The sequence below is a fragment of the Rhinichthys klamathensis genome, unplaced genomic scaffold, assembly GCF_029890125.1.
Source record: "Rhinichthys klamathensis goyatoka isolate OS25496 unplaced genomic scaffold, OSU_Roscu_1.1 h1tg000022l_1, whole genome shotgun sequence".
Taxonomy (NCBI): Eukaryota; Metazoa; Chordata; class Actinopteri; order Cypriniformes; family Leuciscidae; genus Rhinichthys; species Rhinichthys klamathensis.
Window position 1 is genome coordinate 407400 of NW_026606573.1, and position 23816 is coordinate 431215.

Below are 23816 nucleotides of genomic sequence, written 5' to 3' on the forward strand. Positions count from 1 at the left end.
TTAGAAAAAAAGACAACAACTGCTCCTGAAGGCCATAAATGCCTCCACACGGGCATAAATAGCACCATTCTGGCCTGACGGTGAAGGAAAAGAGCGGGAAGCCGAACTGCCCACACACTTGTGTTTGAATAGCCAGGGCGTTTGACCCCACGAAAACATGGTGGAAATTAAAGTACTGCAAACATGAGAAAGAAGAAACAAGATGTTTACTTAGGACCAGTTTTTTTAGACTGAGAAAAAAACGGCAGATTTTTCTAGTACAAACAACCTTATTTGGAGGCCAAATACAAAGACAAAAAGTTTTCGATTTACATCGTCATCGGTGTCATTGATACGTTTTTGAGCTTAAGAACCAAAGTCATTTGCTTGACTAAATTCCTTCTGTATTTGGCGCAGAAGTTTTAGGGCTGTTTTTGCTGTAATGGATTTTACTGGAGAAATGAATTAGTAGTGTTGTTTTAGGATACAGTATTTATTTCACAATTAAAAAAAAAATATTATTGAATGAACATAAATAAAAAACCTGATCGCGAAGACGACATAGTGAAAAGTCTTTATCCAGCTTGAATTTAAACAGTATTCACAAATCTGTGTGCCTCTAAAAAGACTATATTAGTGATTCATAAACACAAGCCGCACACATTTTGTTCCTGCCAACAGTAATCATTTAAAGACATTTGTCAATTCATAACACTCCAAAATAACATCATAATTATTCACATCTACACTCCTAAACATAAAGGTTCTTTATTGGCATTTGTTCCATGAGGAAACTTTCAATTTCTTTAATGAGGAAAAAGGCTCTTTAGAATATTAAAATGTTCTAAAGAACTGTTTATTGAAAGATTCTTTGGGCAAAACAAATATGGCATTGCTGCGAAAACCCCCTTTTGGAACCTTTTTTTTTAAGAGGGCAAACCGCTCACAAAAAAGTATGGAACTCTCTTCTTTTGAAAGAGAACAACTGCTAACCAACTAATCAATATCAAAAACTCAAAGTCTGCACAATCGTATGCTAAAAATATGTATACACATTGCTTTACGTGATGCTTTATAAGAAATTCGTCTGTCTGACAAAATATAAAGATGAACAGAATTAGTCAGACAAGATATCTTAAAATCAGCTGATGCTAAACCTGAGCCAGACCCAATATCTTACATTAACTCTAGCCAAAACTGATCAAATATCAGGCACTTTGTGACTTAGTGGTCATCCTTTAGCTTTAGACTCAGCTGTCCTCATGAATAACAGTTGGTGTGGACAGTTGCCCGAAGCCGGGCAGGCTGTCCTGTCTGTCCGGCAATGACAGGCTGAGGGTGGCTGGTTGTCGGTGGAAGCTGCCACGCTGTTCCTTCCCTTTGGCCAGATCCCCGCGTCTCTCCCTCGCCAACATCAGGTTGAGAGATTCTGAAATGCTGTTAAGTGTCCTGTCCATGTGTGTGATCTGTGGGGAAACGAGTGTGTGGTCTCAGCACATCTTTCAAAACACTGTCTAAAATAACGTCATCATGGTGTCTGGGTAAATAACGTCACAAACAAGAGACGATGTGTCCATACAAGCCGTAAAACGCCAGCAACTGATAAAAGGTCCCATCTGTATAAACAGTCTAGCAAAAGAAATAAATCCATCCTTATATATGCTGTAAATGAGATTAGAATTTGATCAAAGAGGTGATAATGAATAGTCGAAAAAAGGTCAGTTAAATGAAAAGATTAGGCGATGCTGTTTTGTTATAACTGAATCACATGGTTGAACTTTGAGTGGAAACTATAATACAGTCAGAACTACACTTATTTTTTTTTAAAAGAAAAGAAAATTGTGACATTTTCATATAATAACTACAATAAACAATTTTTAAACGTCAGAGCACACTGACAAATGTTCACTCAGAACCAGATAGTAAATTTCACAATTAATTACAAAAAAATGCCAAATAACACATTGAAGTAAAAGTGAACTTTTAAAGCAGAAAGACTAAAATAGTATTAATAGTAACTTCAAAGCATTTTTTTTTACTGTACTGTTTATGTAACTGTCTATGTGCCTAAAAAGCTATCCATATTTTAAAACCAGTGGGAATTGTTGTTAAATATTTAAAGGGATTCATGTCTGAGAGGAAGAAAACTGTCAGAGAAATACTTGTAATTCTTCATTTTACAGTTGGGGAGCCAAATGTCATTCCGCTGGGTTAAAGCTAAGTGACGTGTGGAGCCAGGGCTGTCTACACCCCATTAGAAATAACCAGACGAGTGTCTCCATGCTGGACCACAGTTTACACAATGATAGTGGCACCACAGTCACATACAAACACATGGACACATCCACAAACATATAGCGTACGGCTGGAGACTCGGGCATGTAAACATATGCAGTCGCTCCCCATATAGACATGAATGCAAACATGCACACTTCTAACCACAGAGAAAAAAACAAGATCTTGAGTCGAAACTTATAGGGATAGTTCACACAAAATGAAAATTCTTTCAACATTTACTCACACTTACGAGTTTGTCATAATACTATAAAAGTTTACATTTACTGGTTTTTACTTGCAAACCGTAGAACTAGTTTCGGTTACACTTTATTTTAAGCTGTCCATGTTACAGTGTAATTACACATTTAAGTACTGGGTAATTAATTAACTACATGTACTTACTTTAGCATTAGTGGTTTAGAGTAGTTGCATGTAATTATGCAAAATTTATAGTAATTACTATAGTAACTACATGTAACAGGGACACTGTAAAATAAAGTGTTACCCTATTTACTAATAAATACTAGAAAGCCATTCAAATAAATTTGATGGGGAAATATTTTGGGAAAACATTATAAAGTCATGCAATACATTGCTCCTCATAGTCTAAACAGATTAAATGTATTTTAAATATTTATTCCATAAAAACATTTACAGCAGCACTGTTCAAAAGTTTGGGGTCAATAAGATTTTTTTTTGAAAGAAATAAGTTTAATATTTCTATTTCAAATATATGTAAATATATCTATTACAAAGTATTAAGCAGCACAACTGTTTTCAACACTGATAATGATAATAATAAGTATTTCTTTAACACCAAATCAGCATATTCTAATGATTTCTGAAGAATCACGTGACACTGAAGACTGGAGTAATAATGTAAAATTACATTTTAAAATGTATTCAAATATAAAACAGTTATTTTAAATTATAATGATATTTCACAATAATACTGTTTTAAGCATAAGAGGATTCTTTACAAAACATTAAAATACCGTACACAATCCAAACGTTTGAACAGTAGAATATAGAGTATGATTGAATAAATAAAAAAATCTTAAGGTAATATAAAAAAAAGGGATGCCCTAAATGCGAAGAGAATCCAGTCAGAGTGGAGGCAGAAGACTGTGTTAGTGATGCAGTAATGAGTTTCTACAGATGGGTGTTTGCATAAAAGTTAAGGCTATTTGTTCCTGTTTATGCCAGACACTGCCTGCTTCCTGTTTACCACAGAATTATGGGAAGAAGAATGACACTGTAAGGGGCAGGGTATCCTGTCCACAGCCTCTACAGCTAATGAAACATTTTCAAGCAGTTCTTTACGACGTGTCCAACTGGGAAACACTTGTAATTTGGCTACTCAATGCATCAATCACTAGCATTGTCATAGAGAGATATGGCTAGCATGATGAAGACAATAAAAGTGAGTCAATGAGATCGAAAACAATCCTTAAGTCACCTGATTTTTACTTTTTGTAGGCAGCCAGATTGAAAAGAAAAATTGTATCGCTTCCTAAAGATATGTCAGCTATGAAAACAGAAAAAAAAGATCAAATTCTTCTTAAAATGTTTTTTTTTTCTATTCTTTCTCAGTAAAGAATTTTAAACAGGTTAAACAGGCTGTTTTCTGGCATTTCATAAAATTAGTCAATTTGCTAGTTCTGAGAGGGAGAAAGAGCAAACGAGTCTGAGAGAGAGATCATGTGAACAAGTGTGTATGCTGTTTCGAGTTCGTGTCTAGGATGAGAGCTGTTTGTAAAAGGATTTATTGGCTGGAGTGGCAAATGAACAGGAGTAGACAAAGTGTTTGTAGAGCTTCTGAATCCCCGTCATTCTATTGGCCATGGGAGGCCACACACACACACACACACACACACACACACACACACACACACACACACACACACACACACACACACACACACACACACACACACACACACACACACACACACACACACACACACACACACACACAGAAGCCAGAAAGCTGTTCTTTTTAGTCTTAACACCCTTATCAGCACACATCACTCATGGAGAATGTTTGAGAAGTCTTCAAAAAGTGATATTTGATTGAAAGCAGAGAAAGATTTCTTCTGCCTCCAGGGTAAGGCTTGATGAATGAAGCTTAAAGATCTTTATCTATAGAATCCTTGCTGAACCAACGGTGTTGTGTGCATTTGCACGTAAACTAAAGACATGGAACTTGTTATTATTTTACTAATGATTAACTTGTTGGAGGCGATTGGTTTCGACACTTATTGCTAAAATTCAAGAGCATGTGATATTGTCTGAAGAGATATTTCAGATAGCGGAATCCAAACAAGCAAATGTGAGGAAAAAGCACAGATTTTCCACAATAAATCGGTGGCTTTTTTGTTGGCTTTTTTATTCACCTCTATATTCTGTGGACCCCTTTTTTTTTTCTTTTTTTCTTTTTTTACAACTTTTGGCCTATTTTGGTTTACGCACAAAGACTTTTTGGACTCTTTTAAGCATTGTGAGTTTTTGGTGTTTTCTTCAGATACGGGCTAAACCCTGCTCTGGCTGTAGGACAAATATCCAAGTGCTTACCTTCTCTTCCATCCTGTTGAGTCTGGAGCCAATAGTGTTTGTGCCTTTGTCTTTCAAGCGTTCTACAGAAGACGAAAATAGAGCCAAGAAAAACATAATAAAAACCCTCCATAAACACGAATGTGCACAACGACTACAACCCAACAATAAACAGCAACATTAAGAACAACGAAGGGGTCAAACTGTAGCAAAACATGGTGTGGGGTTGAGGAATGTGAGAGCAGAAAGTGTAATGAATGACCTAGCTTTACCTGAACTTGTCTGGTAGAAAGACAGCTTCCCTAAGGACTGATCCAGTCTGTTAGGACCATGCGTGCGGCATGTGAAATGTTCATGTACAGAAATGGCAGATGAAAAGTGAGAGGAATAGTGACAAGAGATGGATGTACTCTTAACTCCCCAGCTTTATTTACCCAAAGGTCATGAAACCGTCATTTATATTGCTTTTATTCCTATAAAATGTCATCCATGTATAGCCATGTTAAAGTAAACACTTTTCCCAATATGCTTAACTGCTGCTAGGTGATAAAGCGAGTCCTCATCCCACCTTCTTTGTAGCTCCTTGATGCGCACCATGAGGTTGAGATGACCCTGAGAATATTGCTCAATGACATCCCTCACATCGTACGGCTTACGCGCTTGCTGCAAAAACACACATACATACAAAAACCCGCCGATATAACATCTGCACTCATCACTCACTGTATTTGCTTTTTTCTCACATATAATATAATGATTATAATAAAATACTAATATGTAATAAATATACACTGCCATTTCCAGTCAAAAGTTTTTATTTACATTTTTGAAAGAAGTCTTTGATGCTCACCAAGGCTGCATTTATTTGATCAAAAAAGTACAGTAAAAACGGTAATATTGTGATACCAAAGCTGAATTTTAAGCATCATTACTCCATTCTTCAGTCACATGATCCTTCAGAAATCATTCTAATATGCTGATTTGGTGCTCAAGAAACATTTCTTCTTATTATAGTTATTTATTATAATAGTACCGTTGCTGCTTAATATTTATGTGGAAACTGTGATACATTTCTTTGTCAGGATTAGATGAAATATTGAATAAAAAGTTCAAAAGAACAGCATTTTGTGAGATAGAAATATGTATGTGGAAACCGTGAAACATTTCTTTGTCAGGATTAGATGAAATATTGAATAAAAAGTTCAAAAGAACAGGATATTGTGCGATAGAAATATTTATAGAAGTCCTTACTGTCATTTTTGATCAAATGAATGCATCCTTGCTGAATAAAAGAATTACTAAAAAAAACAACTTAACACCAAACTTTTTAATGAGTGTATATATATTAAAATAAAACAAATATATATATATAAATATAAATATAATACATGGACGTATATATATATATGTTTTGTTATGTTTTGTTTATGTGCATATGACCTATACTTAATTTATTTTTTATAATACAGTTTTTATATTTAAAAAGAATAAGATTTTTCTTATTGCATCATTCCTACACATGCCGTTTCTATGAAATCATTAATTGAGAGAATGCATTGTTATACTTTTCATAATTACATTTTCACAATGCAGGACTATTCAATGAACTGCAAAAGATAAAAAAGTGATTCTAAATTTAAAGAATCAATTTAAATACTCTTTGACTTTCCCTCATAGACTCATAGATTTTTATGATCAAATCTTGCCTAGGGCCCCACAAACCCACTGGTTGAGTGAAGCTTTATGAATAAAGTCTGTTTTATTAGTCGGTTGACTTGATACAACCAGCCCCAAATCAAACGAGCCCAGAGGGGAAATATTTCCTCTTGATTCTCACCTTTGAGGAAAATGATTCACATCTGCTGAAACCAAACGAACACTCTGATCAAAAGCTTAATCTTTGCTTTCGGGGTAGATTGAGCAGGTGATAATGCTTATAGCTATTTTAATTTATTTGAACTTCCTGACTAACATGGGGAAGATGTGTGAAGCTCCAGTTTTCTAGAGAACTTAAGCTCAGTTTGATCAGCGTTGGTGGAATAACCAAACATTCACACATCTCCGGCACAAATGACCCAATTCAGGAGAAGAAGCCGTTCAAAGAAGGGTAAACATTGTCATGACATCAGACACAGCAAATCTAGCCAGCAGCATCTGACAAACACTGCAAAGTGTGTGTTCTGTGTCGCAAGAGTGTGTGAGAGGAGGGGAGAAGGACTTGGAGAAAATAAGGGGATTGAGAGATGACTGAGGCAACCGGGTCAAATGAATGGATGGGCGAGAGGATGGGAGGGTAAAGAGAGAAGACAAACAAAGTGCAGTAACGAGTATCAAGTGTCGCACAATCGCACAAAGGAGGAGAAAGTGTGTAGGACAGCTATTAAGGTAATCCTCTGACATTATAGCCTGTATTTTTGAGGACTCAGGCAGAGCATCTGCTGTGACTGAATGAGGCCCAACACAAGCTCTTCTCTTCAATATGTGTTGAAAGACACCTTATTCACTACACTGAAATTGATCAAGGAATGCTCACGATTGGAAACGTGAAGAACAATCTGCATTTCTGCTCATTTTAGCGATGTAACATGCTAACTTGATAACATTTTGGTTATAGCAAATAGAAAACAAATAATCTTACCTGGAACTTTTTTTGGGCCACAAAGTAGTACATTCTCTGGATCACACGGATGGCTGCTCGATGGGAATCCCGCAACCTGTGTGTTTATGTGTTGTGATTAGTATTAAGAAAGATACTTAACATTTTACATGTACATAACATTCGATTTTAAAATGAAAATCAAAATGAAACTTTATCACCTAGCAGCAGTTAATTCACATAAACATGAAAATGTTGTCATCATTGCCTCATAACATTTCAAACCTGTATGACTTTCGTTTTTTTCTTTGCAACAGAAAAATAATTAGGAAAATGTTGTTTTGCCCCCATACAATCAAAGTCCATATCCTTCAAAATTTCCATTAAAATGTCTTCTTTTTTGGTTATACAAAAGGAATGACGCCATACAGGTTTGGAATGACATGAGGGTGAATAAAAATGTCATTTTTGTCAAAAAAATAAGATTGTCAAATAAATATTTAATAATATTATTATTATATATCATTGTTAGTCAACCTAATCTCACAAGAAAACGTGAGTATGTTATAATGTGGCGATTTCCTATGGATTTGTACGATGTGAATCATTTAAAAATGTATTAATATTATTAGAAAAAAGTAAGCATGTTAAGGTTATGTTGGGGTTAGAGTAGGGTAAGGCCATCATGAAAACGTACAAATTAGATTGCCATGAGATTGAGTTGTTAAGGTACATAGTGAGGAAATGAGAACTAAATCTTAAATGTATATTTCATGGTCATATGTGGTCTCTGACATGTTGGTTGCATGTCACCGCTAACTAACGTAGCACAATCACTGACCTTTCACATTCTCAATATCATTTGCAAAACAATCCTATCAGTCTCTGCTAAGCCTTCAGGTGCAGCCCTGAGCCACTCCAGATGCTGTTTATGTATAGGACTTTTGCAAGTGGCCATTGAGCACAAGGGTCACGGCCAGGACACAGTGTCTAAGAGAATATACAAGGCTCTCTCAGCTTTTCAAAGCTTTCAAAAACCACAGCACTGAGATTTGGTGGTGGGGGAAGGGCATTGACTCCCAGGAGACCCAAGGTTATAGGGGAATGGAACATTGTCTCCAAGAAAGACAAAGTAGGAGAAGTACACTTTCCCTTGCATGTCGGCTCCCGCGTGCCAGTCTCGATGTGATCCATGCCTGTATCATGTTAGCATGCTAAGGCTCGTGTCTGTTGCATGTCACTCTGACAAAAGACGGAGCACACTCACACAAGTTCTTTTAAAATGCATTAGCAGTAGACTGGCTGCAGGCTATCAAGCCTCATTGACTTAATGGACATGGCTGGCTGACAGTTTCTGGTTTCTCCCTGGCTGCGGGCTACAGAGAAATGAGGGATAAGGCATATGCCGTGCTCCAGGCAACTGCCAATTTACTGCCATACTCTAGATTTCACCCAGCATCCCTCTGGGTAATATTGCCAGTGGTTAAATAGCCTTGAACATGATCATACCCACAGCAATGCAAATGTCTGTTAAGTTAGTATTAAAAAAGGAGGAAAGGTGGTAATGGAAACTCCAGATAACAAAAACTGAAGCTATTTTGCATTCTTAGTATGACTTAGTTTATGATCTATTTCCATGCATATAGTCAAACATCTGGACACAGCTAAACTCTTAGCTATCATTAATTTAACTAATCAAAACGAATAGGCCTATAACAAAAATGGAAGTTTTGGAGTTATGCTGTAACCAACAATGTCCAACCATGTTTAAATCAAAACTGCTTTTTCTTCACTCTCCAACTTATCTCTAAAAACAATTAAAATAATTTAATATTGCCAGTTTGAATTAATTTCGAGTATGTAAATATTTAAATATATAATTTATAGCAACCTCAAAAAACCTTTAGACCATGAGAAACATTCACTCAGGTGTGTCCAAACTTTTAGATATACTTTTTTAAAAAATTTTTTGAAAGAGGTCTCTTCTGCCTACCAAGGCAGCCTTTATTTGATGAAAAATACAGAAAAAACAGTAATTATGTGAAATATTACAACACTTTCAAATAACTGTTTTCAATTTTAATGCATTTTAAATTATAATTTATTCCTTTGATGGCAAAGCTGAATTTTCAGCATCATTACTCCAGTCTTCAGTGTCCCCTTCAGAAATGATGAGGATTTGGTGCTCAAGAAACATTTCTTCTTCTTATCGATGTTGAAAGCATTTGTGCTGCTTAATATTTTTGTGGAAACTGTGAGGAAATAACTTATTTTTCATGTCAAGTGCTGAACGACTCTCTTGAGCTATAAATGATCAGTTTGATATTCACATGCATCTCAGAGCTTAATATGGTAGGGTGGTTACATTTTGGTGGAACATTACTCGTTTGAAACTACAGAATCCAAACTGATAAACTCAAGTTGGGATATGCCAGCAATCTGAGTTCAGGAATCATACCTCCATGGCTGTTTGTCATTCCAATGGAGCAGGGAAAGACGACAGAAAGAGAGAGAGAGAGAGGTGGGGGACACAAGAGATGGAACATGGGAACCACCCCATCTGTCCCTGAGGCAGTGCCACTTCCTCTCTCCAGTCATGGTTACCAGCATAGCAACGCTGGTCTCATGACCTCAGCAGGGTCACCATCTGCCTCTAGTGCTGGCACAAAGCCTGGCTAATGGCGAACACTGGTGGAGACGTACGCAAAGGGAGAAAGACTCCCACTGGGACAGAGAGAGAATGAAAGAAAGAAAGAAAAAGATGGAGAGAGACAGACAAACCGACAGATAGAGAGAGGAAGAGAAAAGGAGGCGATCATATGAGGTCTTCTTTCTGCCGAAGGCAGACTGCAAATTTCTCTTCCGTTGCCAATCTTTTTTTTGTTGAGTCTGCTAAACAAAAGCAGCCAGATGTGAAAGTAACTGAATGACAAGAGTAGTTTGTCAAATCAACATTGTGCATCAACGCTGCATTTTGTACCTTAATGTATACTGACACAAAACAATGCGTTAACATAATCCCACAAGAAGAATATTACAATCAACGCTTCCTGTGAGAAAAGTATTAAAGCTATAGTTCACTAAAAAAAAAAACGTTCAAAACCTGCATGACTTTCTTTCTTCTGTGGAAAACAAAATATTTTTGAAGAATGTTTTATTTTTTACTCTTTTTTCCGTCCAGACAGTAAAAGTTGACCCTACTGACTTTCATTGCTTGGACAAAAACTGAGTCATTTTTCTAAATATATAATACAAGTTTGGAAGGATATGAGGTTGAGGGTAACGATTTTTATTTCTGGCTGAACTATCCCTTTAAGGGATTTTACCTACATGGTAATGTACAGACCATAAATTCAATCTATTGTAACCCCAAAATCAACCCTTTTTGTAACGTTTTTAATGATCAAAAGACAAGCCAAGGTCTGAGTTTGCGTGCTAGTCCATGTAAATAGCAAGTGATGTCAAATTTGTGAAAAAAGCCATCATAACCGCACCAAATAAAGATCAAAGAAGTACATCATGGGACAGGAAATAAACATGCCATTAGTACCATCAACACTTCAGGCCGAAGGGTCTTACTCCCCACCTCCAATTAACTCTAACGGGGTGTGTTCTACAACATTTGGTCTGAGGAGGTGATCTCGTCTGGAAAATGACATCAACCCTTCTGTGCATCCACTAACACTCATTAGTGGAGGCTAGATGAGAGAACACCTGATCCGAGGTCAGCGACCACTGCTTAGGGCAACATGTGCAGCATCTTTTGTATTGATTAGAGCTACGCTGATTTGATTCTGGGGATGGATAGCAAGAATTCAGAGGGGAAGGAGAAGCTTCAGAGAGGATATATTATTGACTAAATTAGGTCTTATATAAAGCTAACTGAACCTACAAGGGTGATATGAAATTTAGTGGCATTTTATCTAGGGTGTTTTTGTGTTTTAGGTGGGAAAAAGTGCCTGTTATTTGACCTCCCTCTAAAGGGCCTCAGCTAATCTGAGTGTAATCAAATGCAGATAAACAGGAAACATAACAATCACCGGGCTTTACACTAATCTTATCACTAAAAAGCATCCATATACACATGGTTTTGGACTCTCTCTCTCTCTCTCTCTCTCTCTCTCTCTCTCTCTCTCTCTCTCTCTCTCTCTCTCTCTCTCTCTCTCTCTCTCTCTCTCTCTCTCTCTCTCTCTCTCTCTCTCTCTCTCTCTCTCTCTCTCTCTCTCTCTCTCTCTCTCACACCAACATGGTCTCCGTGGTACTGCAAAAAGACAAACTCAATCAGACAGTTGTGTGACTATTAAATGAGAGCATGCAAAATTTCAGAAGGATGACAATTAAGAGATACAATAATCCATTGTATAATCTATTTTTCCATTCTTTGTATGTTTTCAGCGTTTTACCTTCAGGCATTAAATACAAAGGGGTCAAAAACTACAGGTTGTAAATTTGATTTAATTTAGGTTTTGTTTTTTGTTTAGTTTTTTTTAAAAGCATTTGCCCAAAGTTTCTAACATTATATGCTACTGTTTGGGGTAGTTTGGGGTCAGTATGATTTTTTTAAAGAAATTAATTATTGTATTCATCAAGGATGCAATAAATGAAATTAAAAGTGACAGTAAAGATTTTTACCTTGTAACAAAATACTTTGAACTTTCTATTTATAAAATAATCCTAAAAAAATATATATATATATTGTGATTTTCTCAAAAATATTAAGCAGAACAACTATTTTCAACATTGATAATAAGAAAGTTTCTTGAGTGCTAAATCAGCATATTAGAATGATTTCTGAAGGATCATGTGACACTGAAGACTGGAGTAATGATGCTGAAAATTCAGCTTTGTCATCACAGGAATTAATTCAATTTTTTGACCAAATAAATCCTGTTTATGAGGATTAGAGACTTCTTAAAACAAACATATACTGATTTTATTTTTTTTAAGCAGCAATTAATTATAGTGGGACCAGCTATTTAAAGTTCAGAGACTTTAACTGGATGATATAACTTACAACTCAATTATCCGAAAGAAACGGCCTGCATACTCAAAACCTCCCCAATGTTTTGTTACATCATATGATAAATCACAAACACATGTCAATTACCACAAAGTCCCCCACTGAGGCCATGTGCACTCTTGTGACTCGTCTCAGCGAGTCAAAGGATGAAGACCTTTGTGTGGCGGTGTTGCGCCACAGGCTGCAGGATTGTGGCACTATGGCACTAAAAGGCTCATGGGGGCCCTGTGTGTCTAAGAATAGCTCTGTGGAAGAGGAGGGGAAGAGCGCTCTGATTAGCCACCATCTGAGAATCACAAGCTTTAGAGGGCTCTGCTGCGCAGTACAGGACATTATCCCAAATATCAGCTCCATCTTCCCCCTTTAGTTCAAATACCTATAAATGACATTTTATTAAGTGGTCAGCTGAGATAAAGGCCACTGAGGCAGTAATGACTGATTATTGCTGACCAGCGGCTGGACATTGCACACTGGGGTAAAGACCCGGGGTGGAGTCTGGGCCGCTGGCCAGAAGCCATCACACACACATGTGCACACAAAGACGTGCGTGCACAAGATGCTCATACACACACAGCAGGGGTTCCTCTGGCTTCAGCCAAGCAAAGATCTCTTTCATCCCGAGCATCAAAGCGCCAGGCAAATACGGAGAGTATTAAATGTCCTTATGAGGAGTGACACACAGGGATGTAGCATTCACTCTGACATTGAGTCCTCCGCTGCTATACACCATGACTAAATGGCTTATGTCCCAAACTTGTGGCCTCATATGATCCTAAACATTACAACAGCAAAGAAACTGACAGCGTTCATTTCAGTGCAAGTCCTTATACATCACCAGGGGCCTCAGTGCCTTTTGTCATATCATGTTGCCAGCTAACAAAGTCACTAACTTAGCCGGGCCCTCTGAAAGAAACCTGATATGGCACATTGATATTAATTTCACAAAGTGAAACGGAAATATTGGTGCTCATAGACAACAAATGTATTATTTGGCATTTTTGAATTTGAAAATGCTGTTTTAAGCGGTAGATAAAACTGCAATTTTGAAGAGACTGTTGATGCAAAAATAAAAATCCTGTCATCATTTACTCACCCTTGTGCCGTTCCAAAACTTTATGTCTTTCTGTCTTCTGTGGAATATTATAGTAAATATTTTAAAGAATGTTTCAACTGTTTTTGCACATAAAATCAAAGTCAGTTGGGTCCAAAAACAGTTGACCCCATTGAATTTCATTATAGTGTATGTACAAATAAAAAAATATTTGTGTGTGTGTGTGTGTGTGTGTGTGTGTGTGTGTGTGTGTGTCTGTGTGTGTGTAAGCAAAAGAACAGTAAAGTAAAAGGCATTGGCATCTATGGTTCCCTGAAGAACGTTTAACATCCATTGAACCTTAAACAAAGGGTGGAAAAGGGTTTTTCAGATTCTTAAAATGTTCTTCACAGAAGAACAAAGAACAAAAAAGAAAAATTGAAACCTTTCACAGAAACGTTCTTTGGGGAACCAAAAATGGTTCTTCTATGGCATCACTGTGAAAACCTCCACTTTTTTATTCAAAAGTGTAAGTCAAACAGGTATGGAACGACATGAGAGTGAGTAAATGATTATTATTATCATAAAAAAAGTTTTGGGTGGTGAACTATCCATAATGTTAGGCAGATTTTTTTTTAAAGCACTGTTGCTGGCATCCGCTGCTCACAGGAATTTGTCTGAATAGTTGTCAAGTTGACCGTGTGCAGTCAGTGTTCTGTTACAAACTTCTACAGAGAGTCTTGCTGGGCTCTTGGTCTGACAGCAAATGAGAGAATCATCTGGGATGTGTTCTTTCTTGCTGAGCAACTCTCCCTCTCTCTCTGTCTGTCTTTCACTGCTTGGCTGACTCTCGCTCCATGTCCCTCGTTAGCTCTAACACACTGTAACGAAACACAATTACTGTTAAGGGGGAAGAAAAGGGGCCGTGACGGGCAAGATAAAGAAACTTGTGCTGGCAAGCCGCGCTGAAGAGGCATTAGTGAGCCAATGTTTCTGTCCCATTCAGCACGCCTTACACTCCGCCACACACTCCAAATCACACACATTTACTCACTTCTAACAGGCGAACGTGAGGCTGTATGCGTTTTGGACTGGGGAAATATTTCCATATACATGCTGAATCAAAAACACCTTTTAAGTAAAAGTGACACTCAAAAATAAATAGTATAGTAGTATGTTTAGCTCTTAGAAAAATATGTATATAATGCATACATACATACAATTTCTGTGAAATTGCCAACATGGAGATTATTGCTCTGGAAGACAAGAGTGTTTCTAACAAAAGTCACTTTTGCGTTCTTTAGCCCAGAAGGCCATTACGACTAGGGCCGCTTGTCAATCAGGCTATTGTCGGCGTGTGTAGAGCTGCAGACAATGGCTCTTTGTCTCTGCACCAGTGTAGACGGCCTGGCTTGGCCTCCGCCACTAGAAGTCCTTCTCTGTTTACTGAGAATAAATCAATCTTTTCAGCTCGGGTCTCCTTTGGTAAACCTCACACCACAGCCCTACAAGACTGCAACAGCAGATACGTGCGAGTACAAATGGGCACTTTCAGACGCACCTGCGTTTGCTTTGATTTCATCTTTATACCTGTGTCGCTCTAGACGGGAGTTTATTTTCTTTGATCCGGGCAGCTGCCAAAGACGCCTTTGTATTTGATATGAAATAACAACTGTGACTCTCTCTACCAAATGGCTTGATTCAAGACACTTCAAGAAGTTTGAAATGACAACATTTTACAAAATCGCACTGTGGCAGAAACAGTCCTGTTCTTTATCAAGGTTTAATAGATAAAAGTGTGTAGGTAGTATCGATATCCTCCAGTGTGTGTGAGTGTGTGTGTGTGTTAGGAGCGCAGCGGTCAGAGATATGTTTCTGTGGCATTGTTCTTCCCCCACCCCCAATGCAGCCGAACTGTTTCAGCTGCAGGCACGAGGAGGCTTTTGTGCCTCTTCTGCCTCTTGAGTTAACAGCCTGGGTCAAAGGTCAGAGCAGGACAAACGTCCTAAGGGAGAGGAGAGGAGATGAGATGAGAAGGAGTAAGAGGAGAAGAGATGAGCCGAGAGGAGAGGAGAAGAGATGCAAGGCGGCGTTATGGTTTTGGACTTTTTGAGTCCCCACCCTGCTCTGCTGGACATAAACAAATAAACATGCACTCACACCCACACTGAGCAGGACAAGAAAGAGAGAGAGAGAGAGAGAGAAAAGAGAGGGAGAGAAAAGCCAGCTGTTGCCATTGCATCTCAGTGTGAGGCGAATGAAAGCTCATTAAACTTCAAAGATCAAATGAAAGCTTGTAGTGACAAGGCTCTTTTGTAGAGGAGATGCAATATGTCTCCTAAGAATGAGGATTTAGAGAGGAATCATACTTAAGACTCTAAAAATATTAGATCTAGCTAATTAAAATTTAAAAACTCTTTTAAGTTGCTTTGGTGGAAAACACCTACATTTTTCCAGAAGATTACAATTAATCTCAGTGTACAAGCAACTTGGTAATTGTGTCAATTCTGAGATTAATATTATCACTTCAGCCCTATCAAAGTCAATATAAATACACAAGGATAGTGCAAGTTAGAAGAAAACGAAACCTAGTCTACGATATCTCCCAGATTGTGTTTAAAAATATACTTTTGATCCCACTTTATATGTGTCTTTAACTACTGTAGTGTGTACTAACATTTGAATTAATCATTTGATACAGTGGGCTTATTGTGTACATACATGTTTTACATTGTACTTATATTTAAAAAACACCTGCATGAAATTGCAGCTGTAATTCATTTCTGTATGACACTGCTGACCCTCACTTTACACAAGCCTAACCATACCACCAAATTTGACCCTAATTTTAACCGTATCCACCTCAATTGCAGCAAGTGTTTTGCAATACAATATGAACACAATAAGTACATTGTACAATTACTCTTTTAAATGCAAGTACATAGTGTAACACACCTAATATAAAGTGGGACCAGACTTTTTTTCTGCATTTGTTTTTTTACATCACCTGTATAATACACATTAAAGCAGCATTAGTATGATTTTGCCAGTGTAAACCAAGATAAACTATGCTTTAATCTGACAGGAGAAGGGTTTGGTCTACAAAAGCACCTCCACTGCCCTCTTGTGGTTTCTCAAAATAAATAAAAGTTTGTACAAAAAAATCTGAACGCTTTTGTATTCCACATAATTTAGAGTGTAATAGAGGCCTAAGGTTAGATGCTGTAGAGTGGTGAATCCCATCACAAATGGAAAGGGACACTCTGGATAATCTAATGGACTGTAAACCCCCAACAGAGACATGGTTCATTAGATTATTCAGAGACGGGATCGCTCCATTGCCTGCGTAAGTAAATGGTTTGCAGTATACACAGGCTCTTACGCTGTTCCACATGCTGACGAGCTAATGGGGCAAAGAGATTCTGATAATGACCCCCTCTCAGGCAAAACACTGCCTGCAACATAACCACTCTTCATGGGAATGCTTTGGGGCTCTGAAATATACACTGTGCACTTCTTCTAGCCATGTTTTCACTTGAGGTGGGTGGGCTCAGAAAGCTGAGATCTGTTCCAGCAGAGATGGCGCATATGTGTTAAAAGTGTTTTAAAGATTTGAACTGGGAATCCAGTGACTGCAAAGATTAGCAGGATGATTAGACCCCGTTTGTATTTACAGATGCGATAGTGTGAGTGTGAACTGCAGGAGTGTGCTAACTCTGACGCCATCAAGCTAACACTTTTTTAATTGCCCATCCATTCGATATCGCATGCCATCTGGAAGAGTTCTGAAAGATTATAAGTAGTGGAAACTTACTGAAACTTAAATAATTGACTGTCTGCTGTCTACGGTCGGCAGGTAGACTCGGTTTAAATTGCGCTAAAAATGGTACGTTTTTACTCACTGAGACACATGAGTGACTGGAACGAACGAAATCTCTCGCTCTGGCTCAGTCTCCATTTCATCTGCGATGCTGCTGCATCTCTGGAGTGTGGGCCGAGACGACACCTCGAAAATCCCAGGCTTTTTCACTAAAGACAGAAAACACACACACATCATTGCAGACGGAGAGTCCTGTCTTTCCAATGGAAAACGCGTTACATTTCATTCCAATTTCAACTTGTTTTGTTACCCACCTGGAGGTGTAGAAAACTGGAAAGAGGACAGAGAGTTCCAGGATGGCACCCGTTCTGTGAGGAGAGAGATCAAGCTTGATGCTTTCACACAGCATATTTCAAATCGAACCATGTGTATACATTTTATTTCATGCTAAGAAATGATGCTGTGATAGACATGCATATTTAAAGAAACAAAAAAACATATGGTTCGTTTAAAGAGTCAATATTAGACATTTGTCTGTAAAAAAAGGAACAATTAAAATAGGGAATAGTAGATAGCAAGTGAGTACAGACAAGACAGACACTAACAGAAGCTCACCACATCTTCTGAGTGTGTTTGCCCCTTCTGTGAGAACGGAGAGGTGAAATAAAAGATATCAGAGGAGAGATGTGAAAGGTGAAAAAACAGAAAAGAGGTAGAAAAGGTCAACAGTATCTTAGTTTATTGTTGGTAATACCTGACTGTTGAATACTGCTCACTGAATCTTGTCCGACGTCCCTTCCATCGTCTAAGGAATCATAGGTTATGGATGGTACGGTGGGAGAACTCAGCCCATCATCCCTGTCATTACTCTTAATTTTCCTCCTCATCTTCATCTGTGCCAAGTAAAAATCGACAAAAACTTTTCCTCTTTTCTGGTACTACAGTTTGAAACCACATTAAAATTATGTTGTTGTTTTTTTTGTGTTTAAAATATAAAATAAAGTTCAGATTTCTACATTTGTGCTTGCAAATTGTTGTCCAGTCCATCTGTGCAAGCATCTTTAAGTACGTGGGCCTACCTTTAATTTAGGGCTAGAGCATGAGTTGTTGAGGTTCTTCTTCACAAATAACTTGTAGGTGGCAGAGTCAGGGTTCTCTAAGGCAAAACACCTCCAGGATGCCTTTATCATGAGAATAAAAGAAACAGGTTAACTCTGGAAGGTCTGACTATCCTCGTGACTGACAACTAATAAGCAATATTACTTTTATAAGCAACAGTAAGGCACACCTGTATCAGACATGCAGCTGCAGGAATTTGCCTGTTGAAGTGTTTTTGCCTCTGTTTCTGCTGTACCTTCAGAGCAAAACCGGAGCCTAGGATTCCCTGTGGGGAAATACTATCATTCTTCTCATACACTTGCCTGCTGTGCGAGGAACAATTGCTATGGCTATTAAATCTCTGTAACTTACAGCAGGGAGGGCAAAGAAGGAGATAGCAAAGACAGAGAAACATGATGCAATGGTCTTCCCTATCCAGGTCTGAGGGACCTTGTCTCCGTAGCCAATAGTGGTTACTGTCACCTGAGCATATGTACAGAAAAGACATTGACATGCAACACCCATTACTCAACTTGATCCAGTTCTTTGATGTATGCCTTCAATTATCCATTGTGTCAGTGAAAGGTATGGGTGGGGATCTACCTACCACACCCCACCACAGAGCATCAGCATAGCTGCTAAACTCTGTGAAACCTCTATCATCCACTGCATCCTTCTCTGCCAGATACACGAAGTACGAAGAGAAGATGAGCCCAAGGAATCCGATATATAGAGTTGTGATCAGTTCCTAGAAAGAGAAAACACTCACTAAAACTTTCACTTTTATTACCATCTTAAAAATAAAGATTCTTCAATTATGTTTTTGCAGCTCTAGTGCTGGGTAGAAATGTCCAGATTCATTTTGGGTTTATTTCAGTTATTCTGCATACACATTCACATCTCATTATGAAGTGCTATCTCTGCTAATGCTGCAGTGTGTTCATTCTGAAATATTTATTAAAATAATAATGGCTCAAAAGAGCCATTTATTTTCAGAATCGTGCTTCACTGGTATGCTTTTGATTCACTGAAAATGGCTCATTTGTCAGTGAATCATTAGAGTAGCTTAGGTTTGTTTTTTAACTCAACAGAAAGACGTTTCTTGCCGTTATTTAGCATTATCAGCATTTTCAAATCAATATTGTGACCGTTAATCTGTTAAGAATTATTTATTTTTAATTTCACCGATTCCTACACTATTTTAAACTATTAAAAAAACACTTTTGCGACGAGGTAACTGTAAATGTATTATCTTTTTTCTCCTGACTGCCATGCATGTCCCTATAATTTTGTCTTTGGAACATCATTGACGAGTTTTTTTTCTTTTCTTTTTTTCTTCTGTTGGAGCAAATGGAAATGCAAAAGTAATATTTGCTTCGGTCTCCTGAGTACCTCTATAGAAATTTCACGCAGTAATTTTTACTTCCGCAGTACAAAACGTTAAATATGAAAAGACATATGCTTCACCTGTCGATGTAGGAAGACCACTGATCCAAGCAGCCGCCAGGTTCCTCCCTGTCGATCCACATGCAGCATTCGCAAGATTTGAAGGAACCGAACTCCTCTGTAAACAACATCATGTCATGACTTCAATACAGGAGAGTTACAGTACATCTAAGCCTGCTTAATCCTGTACCACAAGGGACAAAGAGACTTCAGCGACTTATATATTAAAACATTAACCTTACCTTACAGCAGAGGTGGCAAAAACCTGACCATTAGAGCCAACTACCAATACAATAATGGAAGCCACCACCACAATCAGGTCTAGAACAAGAAAAACATGCAAACATGTTAATTGCAACAACAGAATCAAGTTTAAAACAACAATGCTTTTATGAACGCACCAGAAAATACAAAATAGCGTTTTGAAAATTCATTCACACACTCACCAATAACAGAGATGGGCTTTCGGGCAAAGCGAAGCCTGCCCAGAATTCCAACATATTTACTCCGGCATCCTGCTGACCACAGACGTACCACATACTCCACACCAAAGAACACTACCAGCACAAATTCCTGCAGAATGAAAGAGACAGACACACTGTGCTTACACAAAAGTGCACTAAAAGCATATCATAGTGATATTATGTGCTCATGACAATGAGAAATGATTTAGCTGAAACATAATGTGAGATTTATTAGAACATAACAACGTAGTTATAAAGAGCTAATTGATTCGACTGAGACATAATGTAAAATTCTGTGCAATAATACAACTCTGTAAGTATAGAGAAGTAATTTATTTGAGCAATGAGATGTCTGCTTTGAGAATGGGTTTAACAATAAAGCTTTATTGTGTGGAAAATGAGAATGGCTGTCATTGTGGAGCTCCTCGGCTAGATATTCCTCATGAGCAATATATTGCCTTTTAAAATATTTATGAGGTATGTCTAGAACAAAATCCTCCACTGTTCTCTGTGCACCTATTGCAACTTGATGCTGCAATCCCATGACCGAGATATATAATGACAGCTCTATGGACAAAGAATCCATTGAATTCACCATATTTGTAGTTTGCATGGGACAAAAGATTCTACATTATTTGGTCATGCATCATTTGGAATGTAGTTTGCAATGCATAAAGCACAATAATAATATACATGGGATGCATGTAACAGATGCATATTAAGAATTCACAGCCCTGACACAGGGTTGTGTGAAAACACACACGGGCGGTTCATGGTCATGGCCAACAACAGCAGTTGCCCTTGTCTCCTTCTTAAAGAAGAGAAAACAAAAGAAGCCTGAGAGTCCGCTGAGCACAGGCCCTTTGAGAGCTGCGAGGAACCAGACATGTATGAGTTATGAGGCTGGCCGTGAAGCCCTCTGTCACATAAGCAGTCTGGAGAGCTGGATCCAGGTCTGAGAAGAGGCTAAGAAGGAGCTTGGTCAGCTGCCTGGGGACAGATCCTGGCACAGAGCCGGCCAGTTCGCTTGCCTAGCCTGTCTAAAGCGCCTCCAAAATGAAATTAAATTACAGGCACTGCCCTATCCTGTGGGAACAGACAGAACATGAGAGGTGGAAAAAGTGAGTCGAACCAGCAGAGGTCACAGCACAGGAAAGAGGCTGCAAGAAACTAGACTGAAAGTAGGTTGTCTCACTGTCTACAATGTCAAATGCAATTTAACATTTTTTTTTTTAGGAATATTTTAGGAACAATAATCAGCTATAATACATGGCCTTAAAATCCTGTTTTCTTTGTTCATTCTTTTCTGTTGCCATGGTTTTTGATTTGCCCTCATGAGTCTCACCTGTTTCTTGTTAATTGTCTTGTTCAGTCCTTTTCCCTGTTTAAAGCTCTGTTTTTGTTTTAGGGTACGTTTACACGACAACTATATGCTTAAAACGGAGAAGTTTTTCCTTTGAGTTTTCCGCGTACAGACGACACCATTGTCAAAACGATCCCCATTCCCACGGATCCACCAAAATGACTAAAACGCTCTATTCTGCTGCCAAGCCGTTAGATGGCGATGAAACACTCTAGATTGAACACGCATGTGCATGACATCATAGTTTTCAGAGATCCACTATTTTTTCAGGCACCCAAAACGACGTTGTTGTGTAAATGAACGACCAAAACACATACAAAGTTTTACGTTTTAGTTGAAAGCGGTGTCGCGTAAACACAGCCCCTTAGTCTTTGTCAGATCTCATCTATCTTAAAGTGGTTGTTTCCTGTGTTTTGTTTCATGTATTCTTGGAGATGTGTTAGTTTGACTTTGTTTTGATTAAAGAACCGCATGCGATTAGATCCTGCCTTTATTTTTCATTTTTATTTCAACCCTGCTGACACTATGAACTTAACAATTTGATACAATATACTAATATTGTATCAAATGGTTAATAAGTTGATGCAATATACTAACCCCTAAACTTAACCATACACTTATACTATTTAAACTTTTTTTTAAATAGTAAAAATAAAATGTTTTTTTCTAACACTCTAACTGTATGTCAGATTAGCAAGGCCCATTCTGTTGTCTCCATGCTCCGGGTTTCTCTGTGCTATCTAATTAAATCTAGGCTTGTGATCACACTGACCAGCTGGCATATGAAAGGTCTGGGTGGACGGCCAGTGGGCGACAGAGGCCATGGGATCAGTTTTGGGGAGGGGTGGTATAGGGTGAGAGGAAACAGGACCCCAGATGCAAGGGCCTCTCTCAGTTACCATGGCAATCAGATATCCCATCCAAAACGCAGCTGGAATGCGGTCGCTATGGGTGAGCAGAGGAAGGGTTCACTGTAATAACAGCAAGGGTCAGCTGACCCTTGTCCTCAATCTTATAAGATTACATTAAATATTAAAAATGGACTTACTATGAAGCACGTGATTTGGCATTGAGAGACTTTTTCTGCTCCAGCCTTTTGTGCTCTAGCCAAAGCAAACACTTGAAGGCTGATAATAAATAATAGCATTAACTAACACTTAAAAAGACACAAAGCAAATATATTATTGGTGTGACAGTGGGAATTTGAAAGGAACTAATGTGTTCTTAAAGGGATATTTTCACCCAAAAATGAAAATTCTGTCATCATGTTGTTCCAAACCTGTATGAATTTCTTTCTTCTGCAGAACACAAAAGATAATATTCTAAAGAAAGTGGACACCCCCCCCCCCCCCCCCCCCAACAATTTCTGTTCCGCAGAGGAACTCAAAGTCATACCAGCTAACAAAAATATGTTCTAAGACCATTTTGCTGACGTTCCAATTAAGTTATGAAAATGTTATTTCTAAAAAAGTTCTCTGAACATTAAAAACGTCCAGTTTTTTAAAATATTTAAAAGAGCTTTTTTGGGGGGTTATTTAAACGTTAAGAAAACATTAATATATATATATATATATATATATATTGCCAACATTATGGGGGAAACGTTTCTTTTGTATGTTCTGAAACATTAAAAAAAGAACTTTACATTACCGTCCAAATAAAATGTTTCATGAACGATGTATAAATAATGTTTTTGTGCTAACATTTTGGGAACATTATTAAAGACCAGGGGCCAGATTCACAAACATTTTCTTAAGAAAGAAGTTAAAAGGCTATTTCACCCAAATACGTAAATTCTTTCATTAATTACTCACCCTCGTGTTGTTCCAAACCTGTACGAAAAAAATACTATGGAAGTCATGGGTGCCGTTAACCGTCTGGTTATCAACATTCTTTAAAATATCTTCTTCTGTGTTTAACAGAAGAAAGAAACTCGTATAGGTTTGGAACGACATGAGGGTGAGTAAATGATGACAGAATTTTAATTTTTGGGTGAACTATTTAACTCTTCTGACTGAAACGTTACGCATTAAAACATTGTTTGAAAAAGTACGCAGTTTTATTTGTTATCTCAGGCCTTTGCATCTTGTCACACACAACAGAAAGGCATTAGCTACTGTGTTGGGGGAGGGTAACTGACTAGATGCAGTGTCTTATCAGTGCAAATGAG

General features: G+C 37.9%; 1 protein-coding gene across 2 annotated transcripts in view; it reads right to left on the bottom strand.

The window, feature by feature from the left end:
* Positions 1–553: 553 nt before the first annotated feature.
* Positions 554–23816, bottom strand: part of kcnq1.1 (potassium voltage-gated channel, KQT-like subfamily, member 1.1) — a 38784-nt gene continuing 15521 nt past the window's right edge. The window contains exons 3-18 of one of the 2 annotated variants that reach the window (XM_056242343.1): positions 20266–20392; positions 20062–20140; positions 19841–19937; positions 18981–19121; positions 18746–18856; positions 18564–18659; positions 18355–18456; positions 18030–18168; positions 17891–17914; positions 17590–17643; positions 17358–17484; positions 7448–7523; positions 5378–5472; positions 5082–5128; positions 4831–4892; positions 554–1445 (exon numbers count right to left, since the gene is read on the bottom strand). In XM_056242343.1, the coding sequence (XP_056098318.1) occupies positions 1230–1445; positions 4831–4892; positions 5082–5128; positions 5378–5472; positions 7448–7523; positions 17358–17484; positions 17590–17643; positions 17891–17914; positions 18030–18168; positions 18355–18456; positions 18564–18659; positions 18746–18856; positions 18981–19121; positions 19841–19937; positions 20062–20140; positions 20266–20392 (1593 nt within the window). In that variant the 3' untranslated portion in view covers positions 554–1229. The remainder of the gene's footprint in view (positions 1446–4830; positions 4893–5081; positions 5129–5377; positions 5473–7447; positions 7524–17357; positions 17485–17589; positions 17644–17890; positions 17915–18029; positions 18169–18354; positions 18457–18563; positions 18660–18745; positions 18857–18980; positions 19122–19840; positions 19938–20061; positions 20141–20265; positions 20393–23816) is intronic. The other variant, XM_056242352.1, reaches the window with a different exon arrangement.